This window comes from Cervus canadensis, chromosome 19, assembly GCF_019320065.1.
Source record: "Cervus canadensis isolate Bull #8, Minnesota chromosome 19, ASM1932006v1, whole genome shotgun sequence".
In the NCBI taxonomy this organism is placed as follows: Eukaryota; Metazoa; Chordata; class Mammalia; order Artiodactyla; family Cervidae; genus Cervus; species Cervus canadensis.
In genome coordinates this window covers 45,850,303-45,873,694 of record NC_057404.1, presented here as the reverse complement: position 1 = coordinate 45,873,694, position 23,392 = coordinate 45,850,303, and the positions used below count along the sequence as shown (strand labels likewise).

The window sequence follows — 23,392 nt, the reverse complement described above, 5'->3', positions numbered from 1 at the left end:
CAAGAAAGAAATTCACACATAGACATAACTACTTCTATTCTGATGTTTATTCTCTTTTGATTGACTTTCTCACAACGTTGAATCTCAAATGAGCATTAGGGCACATGGGGGTATTCACCCCCTTGTGAATACCTGACATTCAGCTCAAAGTTTATGGTGATACAAGGAGTTTGCTTGCCTATAGCACCCTGATCATGAGGTGACTTACTATAATGTGCAGTCTTTCTAACAAACTTTCTACATGGTGATCCAGGAGTAGCCAATGCAGTTGAACTTCATTGTCATCACAAAGACATTTGTTAGGGTTTCCAAAGGTGGGTTGTTGCTCAGTCGCTCAGTTGTGTTTGACTCTTTGTGACCCCATGGACTGTAGCACTCCAGGCTTCCCTGTCCCTTCACCATCTCCTGGAGCTTGCTCAAACTCATGTTCACTGAGTCTGTGATGCAATCCAACCATCTCATCCTCTGTCATCCCCTTCTCTTCCTGCCCTCAGTCTTTCTCAGCATCAGGACCTTTTCCAGTGAGCTGACTCTTTGCATCAGGTGGCCAAATGTCACAAATATAGATTGGGAGTGGAAAACATGAGTATGTTGAATACAGTGGTATTTTAAAGCAGAGAATAGTAACCAAATCTTCATAGGTTTATAGTGTGTGTGAGTGGGGATGTGAAGATTTATTAGTGGGTCTGTGTTGACCAGCATTATGTGTAAGAATGTAATTGTGAGTGGAAGGGGATGATGGGCAGAGGTGGAAACCTGCAGCAAGAACTCCTGTGAGCTGGACTCTTACCCTGTGCAGAAGCCTTTGGTAGTCACTTCAGTAGCATTATTGCATTGAATTTGTAAGACTCTGAGAAGTAGTTGTAATTTTCCTCATTTTACTGATGAGAAAACAAATTCAGGAAGGTGAAGTTATTTGTCCCAAGATTGAGAAGTGCTGCCTCCCCTGGTGATGGGTGGAATTTTTTTCTATCTGCTGCTTGGTATTGGAGAGACTTAACAAAATGAATTCTACTAGGTATTGTTTCTTTAGCATTCTCTACTACCAACAAAAAATTAATCAGTCCATCTAAGAAAGAAATGGGAAATTTTTATTGGAGTCAAATGTGTGAAGTCACTTCAGTTGTGTTGACTCTTTGTGACCTCATGGACCGTAGCCTGCCAGGCTTTTCTGTCCATGGGATTTTCCAGGCAGGAATACTGGAGTAAGTTGCCATGCTGTTCTCCAGAGGATCTTCCCAACCCAGGGATCAAACCCAGGTCTCCTGTGTTGCAGGTGGATGCTTTATAATACAGATTTTTATCATTGCTAATATATGGAATTGATTTTCACTGAGAAAAAAAATATTTTTAGGGTGCTCTACAGTGGGTATTTTAGGATGAAGAGTATTTTGGTTCTGGCATCTCTGGATTGTCTTATTTCTCTTTTGATCTGGCTTATGTAGTAAAATTGGAATACACAGTGTAGTCATTTATATATTTAATTTTTCAGTATTTTGTCAGAGCATCTTTATTTTCCCAATGTGCTTTGGTGCACACATTTTTATTTAAGAAGATAGAAGACACTGGAAAATATTGAAGCTTTTTATTTTTTTTATTTTCTTTTATTTTTTTTTTGAAGCTTTTTAAATTCATTGAAGTTTTTTCCTAACCCTTGAATGGTCACTAGATGGCCTGCTGGTATTGCATTTTCACTTGACGGGTTATGACATAAGGAAGTAGGCTTCTTGCTGATGGTTTTAATCTAATGTGATATTTTAAATACTGTTTTTAAATCTACTAGGAACTCTAGATTTAGTAGTGCTATAAATTATTTAAAGGTTTGTCTTTTTATGAAATGGTGGTTTAGTGCTCTAAATGGATTTTATACTGTACATAAAACCAGACTTTGCAGCTCCGTTTTCAAGTGATGCCAGAATGTCATTTGGTGTTCATGCTTGGGATGCATGTAGTTTAGATAATAGAAATTTAATAGTTGCATAAAAAAATGATTGAGCTCTAGTGTTCAAATCTGTTGAGCAGACTTGGCTTAAGAAAAAGTTCAGAATATTCTTAAAGGAAAAATTTTAAATGTGAAGTCACTCTGTTTATTAACTTGTTCACAGTTAGGAAGATTAAAAAGAGAGGACTACTGAAAAGAAAGACTACTATTTCCAGGTAGTGAATGTTCTACCAGCCAGTTTCCAGGAAAAAAACGAGCAATTGTCTCTGAACAAAGATGTGAATACAACACATTAGGTCTTAGACTGTATTTAGTCAGTCAAATAAAAAAGTTTTGTGTATCTATGTTACATATTAAATTTAAATTAATATTTGAATATTTCTAGACCTACCTCACTAATGGTAGCATGTAAATGGTTAGTCAGCCAACTAGTCTCTCAGTGGTGTCTGACTCTTTGCAACCCCATGGACTGTAACCTGCCAGGTTCCTCTGCCCATGGAATTTTCCAGGCAAGAATACTGGAGTGGGTTGCCATTTGCTTCTCCAGGGGATCTTCCCAACCCAGGGATCGAACCCAGGTCTCCTGTGTTGCAGGCAGATTCTTTACCATCTGAGCCACTAGGGAGGCCCCTAGCAAATTGTTAACTAACCTCCTATTCACGAGAACTCCTAGGAGCACCCCTGTTTCCTCTTTACCCTTAAATGGTGACTGTGGAGCTGTTAAGATCAGTTGTAAGGGTTTAGGTGCATAAACATCTCTTCCTGACCTGGCTTGTGATCTATTTTTGTTTTAATGCACGCTTCCTGATGTAAAGGGTTTTATATGTACAGGTTGCAGAAGAACACATTATTTTCTGATAGCTGTATCTCTGGGAATCCTAGTGAATCCCAAATAAAATGACTAACTCATGTGGCAGAGACTTCATGTTCTGTTATCCAGATATCTTGTCTCACTTTGAGGTGGTTTTGATCTTTTTTGATGTTTAATCGTGGTTTTGGAAACTAAAAACATTTCGGTAGAATGTGATAGAAACTGGCCGTGTCCACATTTTAAAAACAGTTTGTCTTCCTGATGGTTCTCTTCTCTCTACATGTTCAGTCTACAGAGAACTTGCTTCCTCCAAACATGTGTTCCATGTTCCTGTTGATCCCTGCTGTATTTGTGTTAATTCCAAAAATACTTTCTTTATGTACCTTTTTGAAGAGAAAAACAGTGGCAACTTCTCAAACCTTTATTTTGCCATTGGTTAGTCATCAGAAGAATTTTATATTTAAGTTATGAGGCTAAAATTCATGTAAAATAATTGCTCAGTGTGAATTTTGAAAAAGAATTTGTGACATGCTTGTAATGAAAAAATTAATACTTAAATTTTAATAAAGTTTTAATGATAAACATTAAAATTTTATATAATTTAAAATTATTTTCTTGATAAAAGGAAAAAAAAATGCCTCCTCTCTTGGAGTCTTAACCACTGGACCACCAGAGAAGTTCTAAATTCCCTCTTGAAAAGAAAGTGATTATAGGGGAATTCCCTGGCCATCCAGTGATTAGGACTCAGAGCTTCCACTGCAGGGGTCCCAGGTTCCATCCCTGGTTGGGGAACTAAGATCCTGTAAGCCATGTGACGTGGCTGATAAAAATTAAAAAAAAAAAAATGATCATAGCCTCTATGTTCATACAGATAAAATGGCTTGTTACTAAAAATGCAATCATCCTAAAGCTATGGCATTATTAGTATACGAAACACTAAAAAAATAATTTGGCCAGGCTTATAATATAGATACTCCTTTTTCACATTCAAACAAGTTCTCTTGTATTTGCTCACCATCTCTTTGTACCTTTTGGTTTTTCACTTAGGATGTGGTTGGCAGGAAATGGACATGATGTATAGAAACATGTGTTGCTTCTCAGCTCTTACTATGAACAAACTGTCCTTGGAGGAGGCAGATTCACATACTGGAGTGGATAGTCCAGTGTGGTATGTGATGCAGAAGGGGGTTCCAGGTCCGAGGCGAGGCGCAGACAGACCCTGTGCTGGGGGCATCACAGTGGGCAGTGGGCACTGCTGCTCCTCACTACTGTGTGTGGGCTGACACTAGTGATGCTGGCTGAGGAAGCATCAAAATGCCCTGTGGTATCCGATAGAAATCAAAAGATTTAGTCTGTTGCATGCACTCCTCTGACCCTCCAGGACTGTTGAAAACCGTTAGTGGTAAAGCAGGGGTGAGGGTGGAGGAGAGTCATCAATACCCATCATGAAAGAGGCATCCCATCCTTGCAAAGTAGTATAGGCTTCAGAGATGCCAAAGAAAGATTTATGTAGAGTTGTTTGTATCAGTGAAACCCTTCTCTTCCCTGGAGTTGCTGTGTCATTTGTTTCCAGACTGTGGATTCTGTTTTTTAAAGTTTTAAGGGATCCAGAGTGGTGAGAATGGAGGTGTTCGATTTATTTACAGTGATGGGGCTCGAGAAAGTTTGTTGAAAATCATTCACTTGTTTTTAGTAGAAATGTTTAGGTGTAACTGAAATGTTGAATACTTTTTGTCTAGATCTTTATTAACACAGAAAGATCACATGCTGAAACCCTGGGAATTGTAAATGTTTAATAAAATCATGAAAATAAACTCAGAACACTTTGTGTGACAACATGTTTCATAACTTAGTTTTATGGGAAAAACAGTTAAGGTTTTATTTTTATTAAAAAATTTTTTTAAGTTTATTTTTTTATTTGGAAGAGAACAGTGTTGGGACCTGAGTTGGAATCCCCGTTCCAACACTTATCAATTAACTATATGACCTTGGAAAAAATAACCTAATTTCTTTGGCTTCGATCCTCTCATCTGTGAAATGGGAAATAAAAATAGTACCTGTCTCAGAATTGTTCTGAGAATTCTATTAATAAATGTAGAGTGCTTAGAACAGTTCCTGGCATGTAGCAAGCACACTGTAATTATTGTTTATTGAGTATTTATCATGTGTTAAGCACACTGGAAGACAGTGTAGCAGGGATTTGGGGTAAGTTATTAACCTCTTCTGAGCCTCAATTTCCTCATCTGTAAAAGAAGGATAGCAACAGTTTCTTTTACTTTCATGGGTAGGATTGCATGAAAATTAAATGAATTAATGCATGTGACGCCCTTAAGGCATTGCTGTTTTTGTTGTTAGCATCCAGTAAATGTGAGCCCCCACAGATTACATACTTTAAGTCATTTTTCACACAGCCATGTAACTATATATGTATATACATATACTCACACATACATATATTATATACATACACACTCATACCCTTGTTGTTGTTAAACAGTTGAGAAAGAAACAAGTTGAGAAATGTAGATAACCTGTTCAAGATTGCACAGTTAGAATTTGATCTCAGGCCTTAAGTAGCCAAATCAGAAATAAGTGACCTATAGACCTCTGTTGCTTTATTGGATCTTAATGGTTTTGAAGATGATGTTCCTCTGATGGTTTTGCGATTCATATAAATATTTAATTTCAAGTGTGCTTTGTGAAATTTTATCATATTCTTTCTCTCAAAAGCCTTGGTGAATGTCTGACTGTGTAACTTTTGATTTTAGGATTTGTTATGGAAGACTTGAATTCTTTATTGTGCAAAAATGTGTGTTTCTCAAGGCACCTTTTCGAGCTTTACAGATACTCAAGAAGTTAATTGAACATATAGGGTGCATGTGCAGTTCCCTTAATGCATGTTATATTGTTCTGGGAAACATCGATTCTGAATTTTTATTTTCTGGTTGATGGAGTAATTGACTTTGTGCAAACTGCTCAAAATACCAGTTGTTCTACAATACACTTATGGGTGAAGAACACTTGGAGGGAAATATACAAAAATGATGTTGATAATCATATATAAGGGTGATGGGTTTTTCTCATTTCCACATTTTCTTTACTACTATTTATTTAATTTAATTATTTATAAAATTACTATAAGTTCTTTATAAAAATAATTAAATAATTAATTTATTATTTCAAACAATTGTGTTAAAAATAACTCCTGGAGTTAGAAGTACAGAATGGACTACCTTAAGCTGTTTCTCTTGCTAGATTTTAAAAAGAGATGTTACTTTGTACTGTACTAATATCTATAAAGAGAAAATGGAAGCAGCTGGTGGAAGCTGTCTCTCTTCCTTCACCATTATTCTTTGAGGCCCTCATGTAGTGTTTACTGTTAGTAAACACAGTGAGTAGTCTTCTGCTGTGGGTACCTGCTGCAGGCTTAATTGCAGAAGGAGGTGTGGAAGGTTTAGGAAGCTCTCTGTGCTGTGCAAAGTTTGTATTTAACACACACTTTCTGCTTTCCCCTGAGCAGTGGGATGCTCGAGGGACAAAGGGCCCCCAGAGAGCTGGCTGAACATGCTGTGGTAGCAAGCAGTGCTCCTTTATTTATGTCTTTTAATTTTATTATTTCTTTTTTTTTCTTTCTTCAAATTTACTCTTCTCATTCATTCTTGAGTTTCTCCTGAGAAAGATCAGAGGCCTTGAATTTACTGGTAGGAGGAACTTGGTTTTGGTACATGACTTGGCCAGTGCTATTCCATCTTTATGGGCTTCCAAGGTGGCGCTAGTGGTAAGGAATCCGCCTGCCAGTGCAGGAGATGCAGATATGACCCCTGGGTCGGGAAGATCCCCTGGAGGAGGACATGGCAACCCACTCCAGTATTCTTGTCCAGAGAATCACGTGGACAGAGGAGCCTGGTGGGCTGCAGTCCATGGAGTCACAAAGAGTTGGATACAACTGAAGTGACTTAGCACACGTGTTCCATCTTTGAAGGAACAGAATATCAGAGAAATGGAGGAGAATAACTTTCTAGATTCACAGGACCCATAAGGGCTGCTTGAATGGTAGCATTCAGGCTTTCATGAGGTCATCCAGCTTTGAGACACATGTCTGACTCTGCTTTTTCCCTCTGCTGAAGATATTAATATAAGTCCAAATATAAGTTGAAGTTTCTTCCCAAAATTTTTCCTCAGGAAAAGTAGTAGGTAGTGTCTTTAAACACTTGGTTTTTCCATTAATATTTATTTCGAATTACCTTTTTTTGTTGTTATACATTTTAAAAAATAGACTTTATTTTTTAGAGAAGTTTCAGGTTCACAGCAAAACTTGAGTGGGAATTATAGAGAGTGAACTCCTAGGACTCCCCTCCCTGCCACACGTGGGTTATCCGGCTGTCCGCATCCCTCACCAGAGTGGTAGCTTTGTTATAATTGGTGAACCTACATTGATATGTAGGTTCATTAGACTCATTAGAGAAGATCCCGATGCTGGGAAAGATTGAAGGCAGGAGGAGAAGGGGATGACAGGGGATGAGAAGTGGTTGGATGGGCTCACTGACTCAGTGGGCATGAGTTCAAGCAAGCTCTGGGAGATGGTGAAGGACAGGGAAGCCTGCTGTGCTGCAGTCCATGGGGTCACAGAGTTGGAAACAACTGAGTGACTAAACAACAATGTTGATGCATTGTTATCATCCATAGTTCATTGTTTACCTTAGGGCTGAACATTCTGTGGGTTATAACCACTGTGTAATGACATTTACACACCATTGTAGTAGTATACAGAATAGCTTTACTGTCCTAGAAAGTCCCCTGTGTTCTTCCTATTCATCCCTTCTCCCCTCCGCTCTAACCCTGGGCAGCCACTGATGTTTTTACTGTGTCCATAGTTTTGCCTTTTCAGAATGTCCTATAGTTGGAGCCATACAGTATGTAACCTTTTCCAATGGGTTTCTTTGATTTAATAACCGGTCTTTAAGTTTCCCTCATGTCTTTTCATGGTTTGATAGGTCATTTCTTCTTAGGGCTGAATAACTAATATTCCATCGTCTGGATGTACTGCCATTTATTCGTTCATCTATTGAAGGACTTCTTGGTTGTTTTCATGGGCAGTCTTGAGCAAGGCTGTTGTGAACATCTGTGTGCAGGTGTTTGTGTGGACAGAAGTTTTCAGCTCATCTGGGTAAATACCAAGGAGCACGACGACCCGGTTGCATGGCGAGAGTATGTTTCAGTTCAGTTCAGTTCACTTGTTCAGTCGTGCCTGACTCTGTGACCCCGTGGACTGCAGCATGCCAGGCTTCCTTGTCCATCACCAACTCTCAGAGCTTGCTCGAAACAGATTGTCTTCTAAAGCAGCTATGCCATTTTGCATTCCCACCAGCAGTGAGTGAGAGTTCCTGTTGCTCTGCCTCCTTGTCAGCATGTGCTCCGTGTTTTGGATTTCAACCATTCTGATAAGTATATTCTAACAGGTTTATCTCACTGTGGTTTTGAATTGCATTTTTCTGATGATATATCATGTAGAGTATTGTTTCATACACTTATTTGTCATCTGTATAACTTCTTTGGTGAGGTGTCTGTTCAGGCCTCTGACCCATTTTCTAATAGGATTCTTTTCTTACTGTTGAGTTGTTAGAGTTCTCTCTATGTTTTGGATAACAGTCCCTTTTCAGATACGCCTTTTGCAGATATTTTTTCTCAGTCTATGGCTTGTCTTACCATTCTCTTGAGAATTAATGTATTTTAAATGAGACATTGCTTAGACATATATGAAAAACTTATCAGTGCCAGTTTTGTATGCTTATGGAGATCACTTGATCGATTTGACTTTAAAAATTTAGAGTAATTAAACACATTTGATAATTATTCCTAGGAGTGTGGCAGGTGTGAACAGGCCTCGTGAAGGTCACTTGATGAGCAGTTTCTGAGAGCAGTGTGTCCGTCCGTTTGTGATCATCACAAAAGATACTTGTGGGATAAATGAGGAAGAGCTTTGTCCCAGTATGATATAAATGAGTGCTTGGAGTTTGGATAAAATTTCCAGAATGCACTGCATAAGAGGTCAGAGAGTGCTCTTTTTCAAACCGCAGTGGTGGGAATAGAGCTGATGTGCTCTGGAGTACTGTATTAAATGACTAATAAGGTGGTGTTAGTCACACTGGTGATAAAGATCTGTACGGAAGCTGGAATAAAATGGTTTCATAATATGTTACAGGTAATGGTGATTATGTTTAGAGTGCTGCTTTTGTTTGTTTGTTTCTAAATCCTTTTAGTCATCATTCCTTACTTGGGGTCACCTCTTTGCAGTTGCCTGATTTTGACATACATGGTACGCTGTGGGAATTTCTTTCACACTCAGTAGTGGGAAATTATGTGTAATGATTTCTTGCATGTGGGATGTTATTTGCTTGGGAGTAGACCAACCGTCGTTAGGAAAATTGATTAAATCCCTCTCATATGTTTTTTTAGAGTCTCTTTTTGAAACATTAATTTCCTTCATTAACGTACCGTTTGGCGAACTCTAAATTGTTGGATCAGACATTTAATTTTGCTTTTGTTAATGTGTAGGATATTGTACCTGTGGATGCCTCTTACGAAGTGAAAGAGCTATATGTGCCAGAAAATAAACTTCATTTGGCAAAAACAGATGCAGAAACGCTACCAGCCTTGAAAATTAATAAAGTAAGTGCTTCGTCCTTTTCTCATATCAAGTTCTTTAATCCTATAGATAGTTGTTGGTCTGTAGGATTTGTGATTTTATTGATGTGTTTGAGGGCATGAGTGGTGCTGCTGGTGGTGGTCATCATTGTATATATCACCATTTCCAGGGATGGGAAATATGTTTAACATATAAAACCATATTCCCAAATTACCATGGCTTTTGATTTTATTTCGCTCATTTATTTTGAAATACCAAAGAATAGAGGTTATATAGGATTTTAGGTTTATCAGAAGGAATGGATTCTAAAAAGTAAAAAACCTTTAATAATTTAATAATTAAAATGAACTTTTTTTCCTTAAACATGTTTCCTAATCCCTTGCCAATACCCTGATTTTCTCTTTCTTCTATTGTGAGGAATAATTCTGTTGTGTATTGTAGCTCTAATAATATCATTAAGTGTTTTTCCCAATAAGAAACTGCTTAAACTAGATATGATGACAGTGGAGACTGTAATTTATCACTTTCAAATCTTAGAGAATTTTAAATTGTATCATTCAGATATGCTTTAAAAATAGGTTAGAAATAAGAACTTAAACTAGGAATAGAATTTCCCAGCCTTTCTTCTAGTGTAGTAAAAATCCCAGACACCCAGGGAGGTGCCACATCTGAAAGTAAGGAGAAAGAGAAAAGGAGGCTGAGGCTGGAGAAAGACTCTGCAAAGACTTACTCAGATTCCTGATAGGAGTACATTGTCCGGGTGGTTTGTGTGATTGGGTTTCTAACCAGAAGCTAAGACATGTTGCAGGGAGCAAGGAGAAGGATGAGCTGGGGAGCAGAGTCACTCAAAGCTGACTTTACTGAGGAACCACAGATTTTGTCCTAACAGACTTTGTGTCAATTGAATAAACACACACACACACAGACACACACACACACTGAGGAACCACAGATTTTGTCCCTCAAAGCTGACTTTACTGAGGAACCACAGATTTTGTCCTAACAGACTTTGTGTCAATTGAATAAACACACACACACACACACACACACACACACACACTGAGGAACCACAGATTTTGTCCTAACAGACTTTGTGTCAATTGAATACACACACACACACACACACACACACACACACACACACACACACACTGAGGAACCACAGATTTTGTCCTAACAGACTTTGTGTCAATTGAATAAACACACACACACACACACACACACACTGAGGAACCACAGATTTTGTCCTAACAGACTTTGTGTCAATTGAATACACACACACACACACACACACACACACACACACACACACACACACACACACACACACACACACACACACACACACACACACACACACTGGGGTAGGGAGAGAGAGAGAAGAAAGAAACTGAGAATGAATGAATCTGAATCCAGGTCAGTCAGACTCTGTAACCCAAAAAAGATGGTAGCTTTTTCAAATGTGAGCCTCTTTTTCAATACAGTGGTTTGTTCTTTGCATAGCAGTATGAAAAATAATTAAGTAAAAAAATGTAGGCTACATCATGTAATGTTTTAGCTCAGGCTGCCACAACAGAAACCGTAGCCTGGATGGCATAAACAATAGACATTTCTTTTCTCACGGTTTTGTAAGAAAGAAAGGCCAAGACCTTGGTGCTGGCTGACTTGGTCCCTGACAAGGCCCCCTTCCTGACCTGCCGTCAGACACCTTCTCACCGTGTGCTCAGGGTGAGAGTCGAGCTCTGGTGTGTCTTCCTTCTCTTATGAGGGCACCAGACTACTAGATTAGGACCCAGCCTTATGACCTCATTTAAGCTTTATCACCTCCTTAGGGCCCTATCTCCAATTCACATTGGGGGCTTCAGCATATTTGGGGGGGGAGATATAAACATTCAGTTTATAGTAGATACCATCTAGAATTAGATTCCAGTAGAGACAAATAGGGGTCATGTCAGAGGTTTAGGAAAAATGAATAAGAGGAGAACTTGAAAATGAAACAGTTTGGTGCATGAATCTCATTTTTTCCTGTGAATTGAAGGAGGGGTATACTTTGCCCATATTTGATTTTTCAATGGAACATGCTGGCCAGCATACTTTGAGAATACATGGTAAGCCACATCTTACTACACACCTCTTGGTCAGGTGCTTTATCTTTTCTCTTTTGAGAATCATGGCTATATATATACATATATATACCAAGTTAAAATTGAGCACATCCAGCTTACATTGTTGTTGTTTTGTTGCTAAGTCATGTCTGATTGTTTTGCGACCCCATGGACTGTAGCCCTCGAAGCTCCTCTGTCCATGAGATTTCCCAGGCAAGAATACTGGAGTGGGTTGCCGTTTTCTTCTCCAGGGGATCTTCCTAACTCAAGGATTGAACTCGCATCTCCTGAAATGCAGGTGGATTCTTTACCGCTGAGCCACTGGGGAAGCTCCCCCTCACCAGCTTACATTAATTCATCATTAATTTATCAATTCTTTAATATTCTGATCGGATACACTAGAAATCTTAAAGTTCAAGAAATAATACAGTGTTTGTAAAATGAATGTCATTGGTGAGGGACACTTTTGGTAAGTATTTTTATCTAAAGTTTGTTTTAGCTTAGAACAGTGGTTGTCAGAGTGTAGTTGCTAGAACATTATTGTTAACATTTTCTGGGTACCTGTTAAAAATACAAATCTTTGTCCCCCATAACAAACCAGCTAACTCAGAAACTAGTGTGGAGCCGTCTTCACTTAACAAGTCTTCCAGAGGTTTCTTACATGTATTAAAGTTTGAGGAATGCTGGTTTAGGAGATGCTATTCTTTTTTTTTTTTTTGTCTCCCCCGAGGCGGGTGCACCGTTCCTGGAAGTACTACAATACCAGGTCGATGCGTGGAGTGGACAGAGCAAGCTCCTTTTCCAACTCCCAGCTCCAAAAATCCATTTAATATATTGTCCTCGGATAAAGGACGTATCAGATATTAAACTGATAAGAACAGATACTACACTTGATCTTAGCCAAAAGGCCGAGAAGCGAGATGCTATTCTTATTAGAAATGTTATTTAAATTTATTAAGGAAAACGTGTATTTTCTTAGTGCCCTTGTTGTTTATTAGATTTGTATAACCTTATTCATTCTTGACAAGTTTGTTACCGTTACTTTCAAAACGAAACTGCAGAAAACCATTACTGCTTTTGTTCATCAGTACATGAAACAGAGCATTGTTCTTTACTGTCTCCTTCACAGGTGGATATGCAGTGGGTGCAAGTTTTGGCAGAAGGCTGGGCAACCCCGCTGAATGGCTTTATGAGAGAGAGGGAGTACTTGCAATGTCTTCACTTCGATTGTCTTCTGGATGGTAAGACTTGGACATTTAGGTGCATTGAGTGTGGAAAAGAAGGCACATACTTGCAGGGACTGGTCACTGTTTAGAGAAAGTACTGGTAACGTCTTAATTGGAGATAGCACTTTAAGACTAAATTATATCAGTACTGAATATTTTAAGTATATTCTGAGATCGTCTTTCTAGTTTTAGGTTTCCTGATTGTGATTTATGTGGGGGGAGGACAACCTGGGGGTTAGGGCTGAAAATGGATTTAAAAAACGAATGCAGTTTTCCCTATTCCGTATCTACCTGGTCACGGTAGAAAGCCTCTTCCGAAAGTGTTCAGTTCAGTTCAGTTCAGTTCAGTTCAGTCGCTCAGTCTTGTCCGACTCTTTGCGATCCCATGAATCGCAGCACGCCAGGCCTCCCTGTCCATCACCAACTCCCGGAGTTTATGCAAACTCATGTCCATCGAGTCAGTGATGCCATCCAGCCATATCATTCTCTGTTGTCTCCTTCTCCTCCTGCCCCCAGTCCCTCCCAGCATCAGGGTCTTTTCCAATGAGTCAACTCTTTGCATGAGGTGGCCAAAGTATTGGAGTTTCAGCTTTAGCATCAGTCCTTCCAATGAACACCCAGGACTGATCTCCTTTAGGATAGACCGGTTGGATCTCCTTGCAGTCCAAGGGACTCTCAAGAGTCTTCTCCAACACCACAGTTCAAAAGCATCAATTCTTCAGTGCTCAGCTTTCTTTATAGTCCAACTCTCACATCCATACATGACTACTGGAAAAACCATAGCCTTGACTAGACGGATCTGTGTTGGCAAAATAATGTCTCTGCTTTTTAATATGCTATCTAGGTTGGTCATAACTTTCCTTCCAAGGAGTAAGCGTCTTTTAATTTCATGGGTGTAATCACCATCTGCAGTGATTTTGGAGCCCAAAAAAATAAAGTCAGCCACTGTTTCCACTGTTTCCCCATCTATTTGCCATGAAGTGATGGGACCAGATGCCATGATCTTAGTTTTCTTAATGTTAAGCTTTAAGCCAACTTTTTCACTCTCCTCTTTCACTTTCATCAAGAGGCTTTTTAGTTCTTCTTCACTTTCTGCCATAAGGGTGGTGTCATCTGCATATCTGAGGTTATTGATATTTCTCCTGGCAGTCTTGATTCCAGCTTGTGCTTCTTCCAGCCCAGCGTTTCTCATGATGTACTCTGCATATAAGTTAAATAAGCAAGGTGACAATATACAGCCTTGATGTACTCCTTTCCCTATTTGGAACCAGTCTGTTGTTCCATGTCTAGTTCTAACTGTTGCTTCCTGACCTGCGTATAGATTTCTCAAGAGGCAGGTCAGGTGGTCTGATATTCCCATCTCTTTCAGAATTTTCCACAGTTTATTGTGATCCACACAGTCAAAGGCTTTGGCATAGTCAATAAAACAGAAATAGATGTTTTTCTGGAACTCTTTGATCTCTGGTTCCTCTGCCTTTTCTAAAACCAGCTTGAACATCTGGAAGTTCACGGTTCACATATTGCTGAAGCCTGGCTTGGAGAATTTTGAGCATTACTTTTCTAGCATGTGAGATGAGTGCAATTGTGCGGTAGTTTGAGCATTCTTTGGCATTGCCTTTCTTAGGGATTGGAAATGAAAACTGACTTTTCCAGTCCTGTGGCCACTGCTGAGTTTTCCAAATTTGCTGGCATATTGAGTGCATAATATTCACAGCATCATCTTTCAAGATTTGAAATGTGTATATAGTCACTAAATTGTGCTGTACTGAAGCCCATGCTTGCTTATTAAGCCAGGTGTTCTAACAAGGCATCAGGGTGTCCACGTTTAGAAATCCTGAAATAGGTGGTTGAAAGGATGGTTGTTCTTATTTTAAAACACTGAAGCAATTGCCAAAGAAATCTATATTTAGGATATTGTCATTACATTCTAGCTACCTTAAACTTTGTATACTGTTGGTAGTATTAATTTAGTACAGTAAAGGAGATAGTACTAAATTGTAAAGAACTCTAGTGCCATATGATCTGGCAATTCCACTTCTGGGTATTTATCTGAAGAAAACAAAAACACTAACTACCAAAGATATATGCACCCATATGTTCACTGCAGCGTTATTGATGATCACTGAGACATGGAATCAACCCAAGTATCATCAGTCGGTGAATGGATAAAGAAGATACACACACACACACACACACACACACACACGAATATTACTCAGCTGTAAAAAAAGAAGGAACTTTGCCATTTGTTGCGACCTGGAGGTTATTGTGTTGAAGTGAAATAAGTTGAACTGAGAAAGACAAATTTCCAAAAAAGAACAAACAAAACAGAAATAGACTCATAGATACAAAGAAACTCATGGTTGCTAGAAGGGAAGGGGGTGGGAGTAGGCTAAGGTGAAGGGGATTAAGAGTTGTTAACTTCCAGCTATAAAATAAATAAGTCACAGGCATATACTAATTAGCATAAATATAATACTGTAATAACTTTATATGGTGACAAATGATTACTAGACTTATGGTGATCATTTCATGATGATTTAAATATTGAATTTAAATATTTAAATGTTGTATTTAAATGTTGGATCACAGTGTTGTACATCTGAAGCCAACATAATATTGTATGTCAGCTACAATACTTCCATTTAAAAACAAGTCATAGAACCCTACAAAATTGCAACCATGTTCTTCTGTGTTATGACTTCTTTTGACTGAGGAAGTAAAGTAGATACCGGAAAATGTAATTCCTAATCCTTGTTCTCAAGAAACTTTATCACAAGAACATGAGGATTGAATTTTACTTTTTGATTTTCTTCTTTGGAAATAATGGTAAAAGTTACTGTGGACTGCCCCCTTAGTAATGATTCAGTCTTGGATGTGGTACAAATCTGTCTATTAATTTTCCATTTTGAACTCTACCTTGTGGTGGTAATTTTAAAATAGTTAAGCAGTTATCACTGATTTTGTTAACATCTTTTGCCCCAAGAAGGCATGCCATGATTTAAAAAAAAAAGGTTTCTCTTTGATATGTAAATAATATCTACATATGAATTTGAGAATGCATTTTATTTTCCTAACCTGTACATGATCAGTGGGAAAAGAAGAAAACACTTTTAGCGCTTGAACGGTTGGGAACCTGGGAACCGAGAATGGCCTTCAGTCTCACCAGCAGCGTATTATGGTGTAAATGGAGACACTGATTACATACTACCTTTGTTTTTTCACCAGCGACAGATGACAGGAGTTCCATTCTGATAAAAAACTAAAAAAACATTTTGAGTGCTTTTGTCTTCCTTTCTCAAGGATCGAGACCGAGGTCTAGCAAGTGTCTTCAAGTAACTTGCCACTCAAAATGTAGTTATCAGCAAGGGTTGGTATTTGTCCTGAAAGGGCCCTGAATCACAATTCCTAATCTTACTCGTACATTTTTGGTGATTTAGGTTTAGCCAGCTGCTCTTCCTTGTTACATCTGTGATTCTTCCCCCTAAAGACAGTTTCATGAGTGGTTGTGAAGAGTATTGCTACAAACAATTGATGTTCTTAATTTTTGCTGTTTTTTTTTTTTAAACTCTGGATTTGTTGCTTGTTCTCTCTCATTTTCTGTGCCAGGTGCCAATAGAACATATCACTGGAGTAGTAAACCTTTTATTGTTTGAAGAGTGTCTGCTGAAGTGTGAAAGGTAGATACGAGACCTGTTGAGTAACATAAGCTGTGTGCTTTATCTTCTCTTGTGCCCTGCAGGGGGTGTCATTAACCTGTCAGTACCTATAGTCCTGACGGCTACTCAGGAAGACAAGGACAGGCTGGACGGCTGCACGGCATTTGCTCTGATGTATGAGGGCCGCCGGGTGGCCATTCTTCGCAATCCAGAGTTTTTTGAGCACAGGAAGGAGGAGCGCTGTGCCCGGCAGTGGGGAACAACATGCAAGAACCACCCCTATATCAAGGTCCTGAGTAAACCTTGCCGCGTTTATGTCTTGATTTACCAATAATGCTTGTGCTGAAATGTGAGGCGTTACTTGGATATCAACTGTGCCATAGGAACCGTTAATATTTTGCAGAATCAAGGCTGGAACTTATATTCGTGTGATGAGCATGCGGGCTTGTCATTTTGGTGCAGACAAATTCCAGCAAATATTGTTTAAACACCTCCTGTATACCGGCCCTGAGCTAGGTGCCAGAGCTGGGAACATAGGGCTGAGGTGCATGGCAGGCACAGTCCTTTTGTGCTTGGTATGTGCTCTCTGGTGGTGGAACAGATCCTGATCTTGTATTTACAGGTCGGATGTGAGGGCAGGATGCTATGGGAGCTCACAGAGGGCGATTTTATCTAAGCTGGACTTTTAACTGAACATTGTGTTCCTGGTATGCAAACAGTGAAATTTTAGTCTCCTCAAAGGGCCTCATGTTATTTCATGTATTGTAAGTGAAATATTATCACTGAAGTCACATTTCTGCCCTTTGTTTTAAAGTAGACTTTGAACTGTAAGGAGCTAAGTGAGGGAGTTCCCCGGCAGTCCCGAGGTTTGGACTCGGCGCTTTCACTGCTGGGCCTGGGTTCCATCCCTGATCAGGGAACAAAGATCCTACAAGCTTTATGGTGCAGCCAAAAAAAAAAAGCCTAAGTGAAATTTTAGTAGCTCTGTATATCTAGAAAATTTATATAGTGTCTGTTTAAATCATGGGAGTGTGCTCAATTTTATTTCATTATCTTCTGTAGGACAAAAAAGAGCAATTAAATGTTAAAAATGGGCAGATGTGGGACTTTGCTGGCAGTCCAGTGTTTACGGTGCCACACTTCCACTCCAGGGGGCGCAGGTTTGGTCTGATCGTTGGTAGGGGAGCTAAGTCGTTGGGTGGGGACCTGAGGTGTACTGAGTCCTTTGTCCTTAAATGCCATTCGCTCTATTCCCTGGACACTGTGTTCCAGTGCCCTGTTTGTTTTCTCTGTAACATTTATCACTGGCTGGTATTCCTCTGGTTTCTCCTGTCTTTTCTCATCATCATTACTTTAATTGCTCAGAAGTTTAGGATTGGAAAACACCAAGAGGGCAGAGTGACCCATTTTTCTGTTAATCAACATGCAGCAACAATTAAAAGAATGTTTTTGTTATTTAAAAAGTTACAGTTATTCATATCGAGTTTGTCTGCATTTCATATGCAAATATGATAGCTGTATCACAAATCCTTTGTGAATTATAAAATGTATTCTAATTCTACAGCATCTCTCATTCCCAGTTCAGTTGATTTACTATTAACCTTAAAGCAAGTGATGTCGCTCAGTCGTGTCCGACTCTTTGTGACCCCAAGGACTGTAGCCTACCAGGTTCCTCCATCCATGGGATTTTCCAGGCAAGAATACTGGAGTAGGTTGCCATTTCCTTATCCAACCATTAACCTTAAGATGAGCATAATTTATAGGTATACATAACTCGTGTGAGAGAAATGTTCTTACTTGTTTCGATCTTGATTCCTGTTTAAAAAGTTATTTTCTTTCTCTTGCCATTAGATGGTTATGGAACAAGGAGATTGGCTGATTGGAGGAGATCTTCAGGTCTTGGACCGAATTTATTGGAATGATGGTCTTGATCAGTATCGTTTTACTCCTACTGAGCTAAAGCAGAAGTTTAAAGATATGAATGCAGGTAAGACATGGATCTGATTATCTCACATGGGACTACTTGGAGTCTCTGCTTGGTGGGGAAGTTCATAAGGATTTTTTCTAATACTTACTAAAATGTAAGACAGATTGAGGAGTAAAGATAAGGGTAGTTAGCAATGGAATATGTAAGGAAAGCTATTATAATCAGTCTGAATCCACCTGTGTAGTTCACTCCCTTTCTGCAGATAACAATAGAACAGCAATAACACATTCACTGTTCATTCACCAAGTGTTCGTTGCTCACATGTTGCATGTGCCGGAGTGCCGAGTGCTGAGTATTCATAAGTCAACAGGAGTTTATGGTGTATTAGAGAGAGACAGTCACAAAACAACAGAAAAGGTTATTGACGAGTAGGTTAACAGTGATTTCAGCTTTCTGAATTAGGATGAAGTGGAGCTGTGGAAGTAGAGAGTCTGTAGGAACTCTTCTTTATAATGCTGCCTTAGAAAGTATCCCAGGACAGGGATTTTTTTTTTTTTTTTTAGAAAGTATCCCAGGACAGGGATTTTTATATTAGACATCTGTGATTAGCAGGTCTTTTACACAAAGGTAGGTAAATAATGTGTTTATACTGGTACACCCACAGGTGCCACAGCATTTGCTGTAGATTTTGGGAGGCTTTTTTAAGGTCTGAAGAATTTGGAGCCTCTTAAAATCATACTACTTATGAATTCTCACTCCAGAAATGGTTAAACCCTAAGCATGGGTGCTGCTTTTTCAAATAACTTCTGTGTAGAAATTGAGGAGATAGCTCTATTTTAGTTTGCTGATATTTGATATGATGTGAAATGGATCAGGAACTAGAAATGTGACCTGGGCACACCCCTTCAGATCTCCACGGGCCTCAGCAGCCTGCCTCATTCACTCACATTTCCTGCTTAGACACCTCAGGGTATTTGGTAGTGTAGGACCACATGTCTGCTTCTGAATTTTACTCCTCACCTCTGAATTTGAAGCGCAGGTTTGGCCTAAGCCTCTCGTGCAGGGATTTCTCTGACACTTGCTGCTTGCTTGTATAGCAGCTTGTTTTCTTCTTGTTTGCTGACATGTTTTGGGCACAGTCGTAGGGACTGCATCATGACTGCTCAAAGTCAGTGATGCTGCCTCATTCCCTTTTGTCAGCCTGTGACTTAAAGGTCCATGGTAAGTCTGTTTTGGCCTTTGAAGTGTAAGGAAGAGGGGCTTCTGGGAAAGGTTTTCCTTTCTAAAGAGAATCAGGCTTAGGACAGAAAGTTACCTTTTTCCATCCTTCCTTCTCCTCTTGCTTCGGATGTGGTCATGTAAGGGTTCAGTGTTTGGAGCTCTGGCAGCCATTTTGTAACTGTGAGAATCCATGAGAATCGTATACTGTTTGAGTTTCTGATCAACCCTCGAGTCCTCTCTCTCCACATTTCTTACTCAAAGACCTAATGCATGTTTGAGTTATAGAAGACACTTCTAGTTGAGTCTTATCTTGTTTGCGGCCAGAAGCATCTGATAATTTAACATGTATAGACCTCTTTTTTTCTGATAAATAGGAACATGTTTAACTGAGGACTTGCTGAGACCTGCTCGTTAATTTTTTTTTCCAAAATAATTTATATCAAGAGCTCATGTTAATAAATAATTTTTTGGCACTGTTGAAGGGTCTTATCATGAAATTATCATTCATAATCAGAGACTTTATGTTACATCTGTTTTGCATTCTTCCTTGTGGGGCCAAACATTTTAAATCATTTAGATAATTTGTTGCATAGTGAGAGATTGCACCTTTTGTTTAAAGTAGCTGGGAGCCAGTTATTAGCCTTAAATCAAGCAAAAAGGATGGTGGGGTGTTATTTTGTTTACTTTTCCATTTTAGACTAAAGCAAATAAACAACAGATTGAGTATCTTCCTTTATAGTTCTTATTCACTCTTTCCGGAAGCCAGTAACAAGTCATCTACTTGTGTGTACAAATCATAAATCAAGGGAGAGAAAAGAGGAAATTCTTTTTTTTCTTTTACTTAGGATTCCTTTTTAACCTCCTCCTCCTCCTCCCCTCATATAGTAGAAGAACTCTGATTACCCTGTGTGGGCTATTGTCCTGTGCACATTGATATGGTCAGTTTTGGTGTTTCTAAACCATTCTATAGCTGGAAGGATTGGGAAATCACTGACACCCACATCAGTGACTGCAGGGTGTCATGGTTCCAGGTGGCAGGTTCTTTGAACCATTGATGATTGACCAGTATCCTGGGAAGAATGAATTTCACGTAAACCAATGAAGAGCCAAGTTAGTGTTTATTATACACAGTGGAGTCCTGCTGGGTTACAAAGGGAAACATTGACATGATTTCTTTCAAGCTAGTGTGTGCTAGCACAGTGCTGAATAAGTCTGAAAAAGCTTTATAGAGCTTGTTGAACCAGACTATATTTTAAATGAATTGATAGAAACAGCAGAAATATATCTTAGGCGAAGTTGGGAATGATAGATACATGAGGAAGCTGAGGCGGAGGCAGATCGTCTGCCTCTGAAGGAGCTGCCACAGGCAAGGAGCAGGAGATGCTACGATCTGAGGTTGGGTGGTGGAGCCTCTGTCACCTGGGTCAGGGGACACTCAGATGAGGCTGTGAGCGTTGTCTGACAAAGTGAGTATTTAAAGATGGGTGGTCAAGGTTAAGGGAGCTGCCAGGGAATGACGAGGCATCTGGGGACTAGCAATGTGGGGTAGTAGTACCATTCCTGACATTGTTTCTTAAGTGGGGTAGGTGAAGGCTGGCGCTGCGGGGAGGGGCAGCGGGCAGGAGATGGTTGTCGGGGGTGTGGGCACGGCTGTGGTCACCATGCTGGGGCAGGATGCTACTGGGCACATGTTTTCTCCTCTGTCCTCTGCTTGCCTGTTGGTGTCTGCCTTGGGGAGGTAGGAGTACAGCCCTCCCCCTGCCCCTGGACACACATGTGCACACGCACACACACATGCACACATGCACACACACCAGAGACATGGACTAGAGGGGAAGGTGAACGCAGAGCAGACAGTGCAGAGTCTGTTTGGCAAAAAGCTTTATATTCAACGTTACTTTTCACGTTAATTTGAAAGCACTTTTAGTCTTAAGAGAGAAAACAACTTGTGGACATGTTTCGGGTATGAGAGTCCCTGTTTGTGAAAAATTCTAGTCTATTCATATTTACTCAAGTGGCCTATCTTTGTCTTGTGGATTTTTTTTTAATTCCCTCATGAGCAGTTTAAGTAAAAGAAAAGCTGGTGATTTATGACTGGCCTGAGGGAGGAGGGGGATCAAACTCGTTTTTTTTGTTGTTGTTTCCAACTCTCTTAAAAAATCTCCCACAAAAATAAACATAGCGTACCCTCACCTTACGCCCTCCCCCTCCAGCTGTGGCACTATTGTCAGGACTCTCTTGTTCAGCTGCTACATTAATTTGAAGAAACTCAGAAATGCCTGTACTTATAGTTTTGGGGTAAAATGGCAGATAATAGAGCTTGCCTAGGACTGGAGAGAAGACTGACTAATTAGTGCTGTATGTAGGACAGTTTTCAGAGAAGTTGAAAGGAAGGAAGCAGGAAGATGTTGTAATTCAGGGTTTAGTGGTTGGGATACAGTCCAGGACTCTGCCTGTGGGCTGGGCAGCGAAGCGCAGTTCTGAGAAATCTGGGGGAAAGAGTTCGGAGCATTCCCCTGCTGACCAGTCCATTTGTTGCTCACAGCAGCTCTGCTGGGAACCTGCTGCCATCCCTGGGCCCTTTGCTGAGCAACTGCAGCGCAGGGGCCCAGCCCAGGTGTTTTCAGCATGCCGCGTTGTGTTCCAGGGCCGTGATGCTCGGTCAGGCAGCCTGTGTCCTGCCTGTATCCAGGGGGTCGGGGTCTGCCCTCCTTACACCACCAGAAAGCACTCCTGGTGCCATCCTTCCCCATCACATGTCCGTGCATCCTCAGAAGAACCTTCCCCACTGTCTTCTTCCCCTTCCACCTGCTGCAGGGAAGGGATCAGACTATACTTAACATGAGGTGTTGGCTCCTGGATGGTATCGAATGCAGAGGAGAGGGAGAGAAGCTGTACTGTGGGATTCTTCCTTACTTAGGCATGAAATATAGAAGCCTGGGGAGCTGGGCCCGCTTTTGGTTTGAAATATGCGGGTTATAGTGAAGGTGGAGGAACTGAGGGGGTGGGAGCAGTAATGAGCAATATCTATTGAAATGTTTTGAGTAATAAGTCTCTGTAACTGATGAGTTGGAAGGTCAGGACTTAGAGATGCAGCTAACAGAAGCCATCTGTATGCACATGGTAATTGAATCCAGGCAGAGGGGTAAGTTTCCTCAATGAGCCTGTAAAGAAAGAATGTCATAGGACCCAGCAGTGAACCTTATGGTTCTGAGAGGACTACAAGATGTCAGAAACAGGTGATTAGACTAAAATGGGCCAAGCAGAGTATAAAATGTCATATGCATTTGATCACATCTGTGTAAAAATGTATGCTTAAGGAGAAAAACTAGGAGACTGCAAAAAACCAAAACCAATTATATTAAGATCATGCGTTTCGGTTGGTTTTTTCCTCTCCAAATTTTCTTCAGTATTTCATTTGTATGTATGTGTTAGTCATTTGTGTCTGACTCTTTGTGACCTCATGGACTGTAGCCTGCCAGGCTCCTCTGTTCATGAAATTCTCCAGGCAAGAATACTGGAGTGGGTAACCATTCCCTCTTCTAGGGAATCTTTCTGACCCAGGGATTGAACCCAGGTCTCCCATGTTGCGAGGGTAGCACCTGTCTTCACTGTTGCCACGTTGTTAGGGTATGTGACCCCCACTCACAGTGTGTAGGCTGTGATCAGTCACAGGAGCCTGACTGTATGCTGGGGGAGGAATAGATTGAGTGAGCAGAGACAATGGAAGGCTGGAGGATGGTTTGTTTTATATGGAAAATGTGGGGCACATGTTTCTCTGCAGCAGCCTTCTGGTTTTGCTGTCTCCCACTCCACCCCCTGACTCTTACCACATCAGCCCTGCACAGTCTACTA

The 23,392-nt window shown here is 40.1% G+C and overlaps 1 protein-coding gene and 1 non-coding gene across 2 annotated transcripts in view; one reads left to right on the top strand and one right to left on the bottom strand.

The window, feature by feature from the left end:
* PAPSS1 (3'-phosphoadenosine 5'-phosphosulfate synthase 1) overlaps positions 1-23,392 on the top strand; it is a 111,012-nt gene that overhangs the window by 41,613 nt on the left and 46,007 nt on the right. Inside the window, exons 6-9 of the mRNA XM_043438310.1 lie at positions 9,309-9,422; positions 12,634-12,745; positions 16,473-16,678; positions 18,241-18,376. Coding sequence (XP_043294245.1) covers positions 9,309-9,422; positions 12,634-12,745; positions 16,473-16,678; positions 18,241-18,376 — 568 coding nt within the window. The remainder of the gene's footprint in view (positions 1-9,308; positions 9,423-12,633; positions 12,746-16,472; positions 16,679-18,240; positions 18,377-23,392) is intronic.
* On the bottom strand, positions 12,234-12,424 carry LOC122422420. Its single transcript, XR_006263826.1, has one exon. It is a non-coding gene; the product is annotated as a U2 spliceosomal RNA (small nuclear RNA).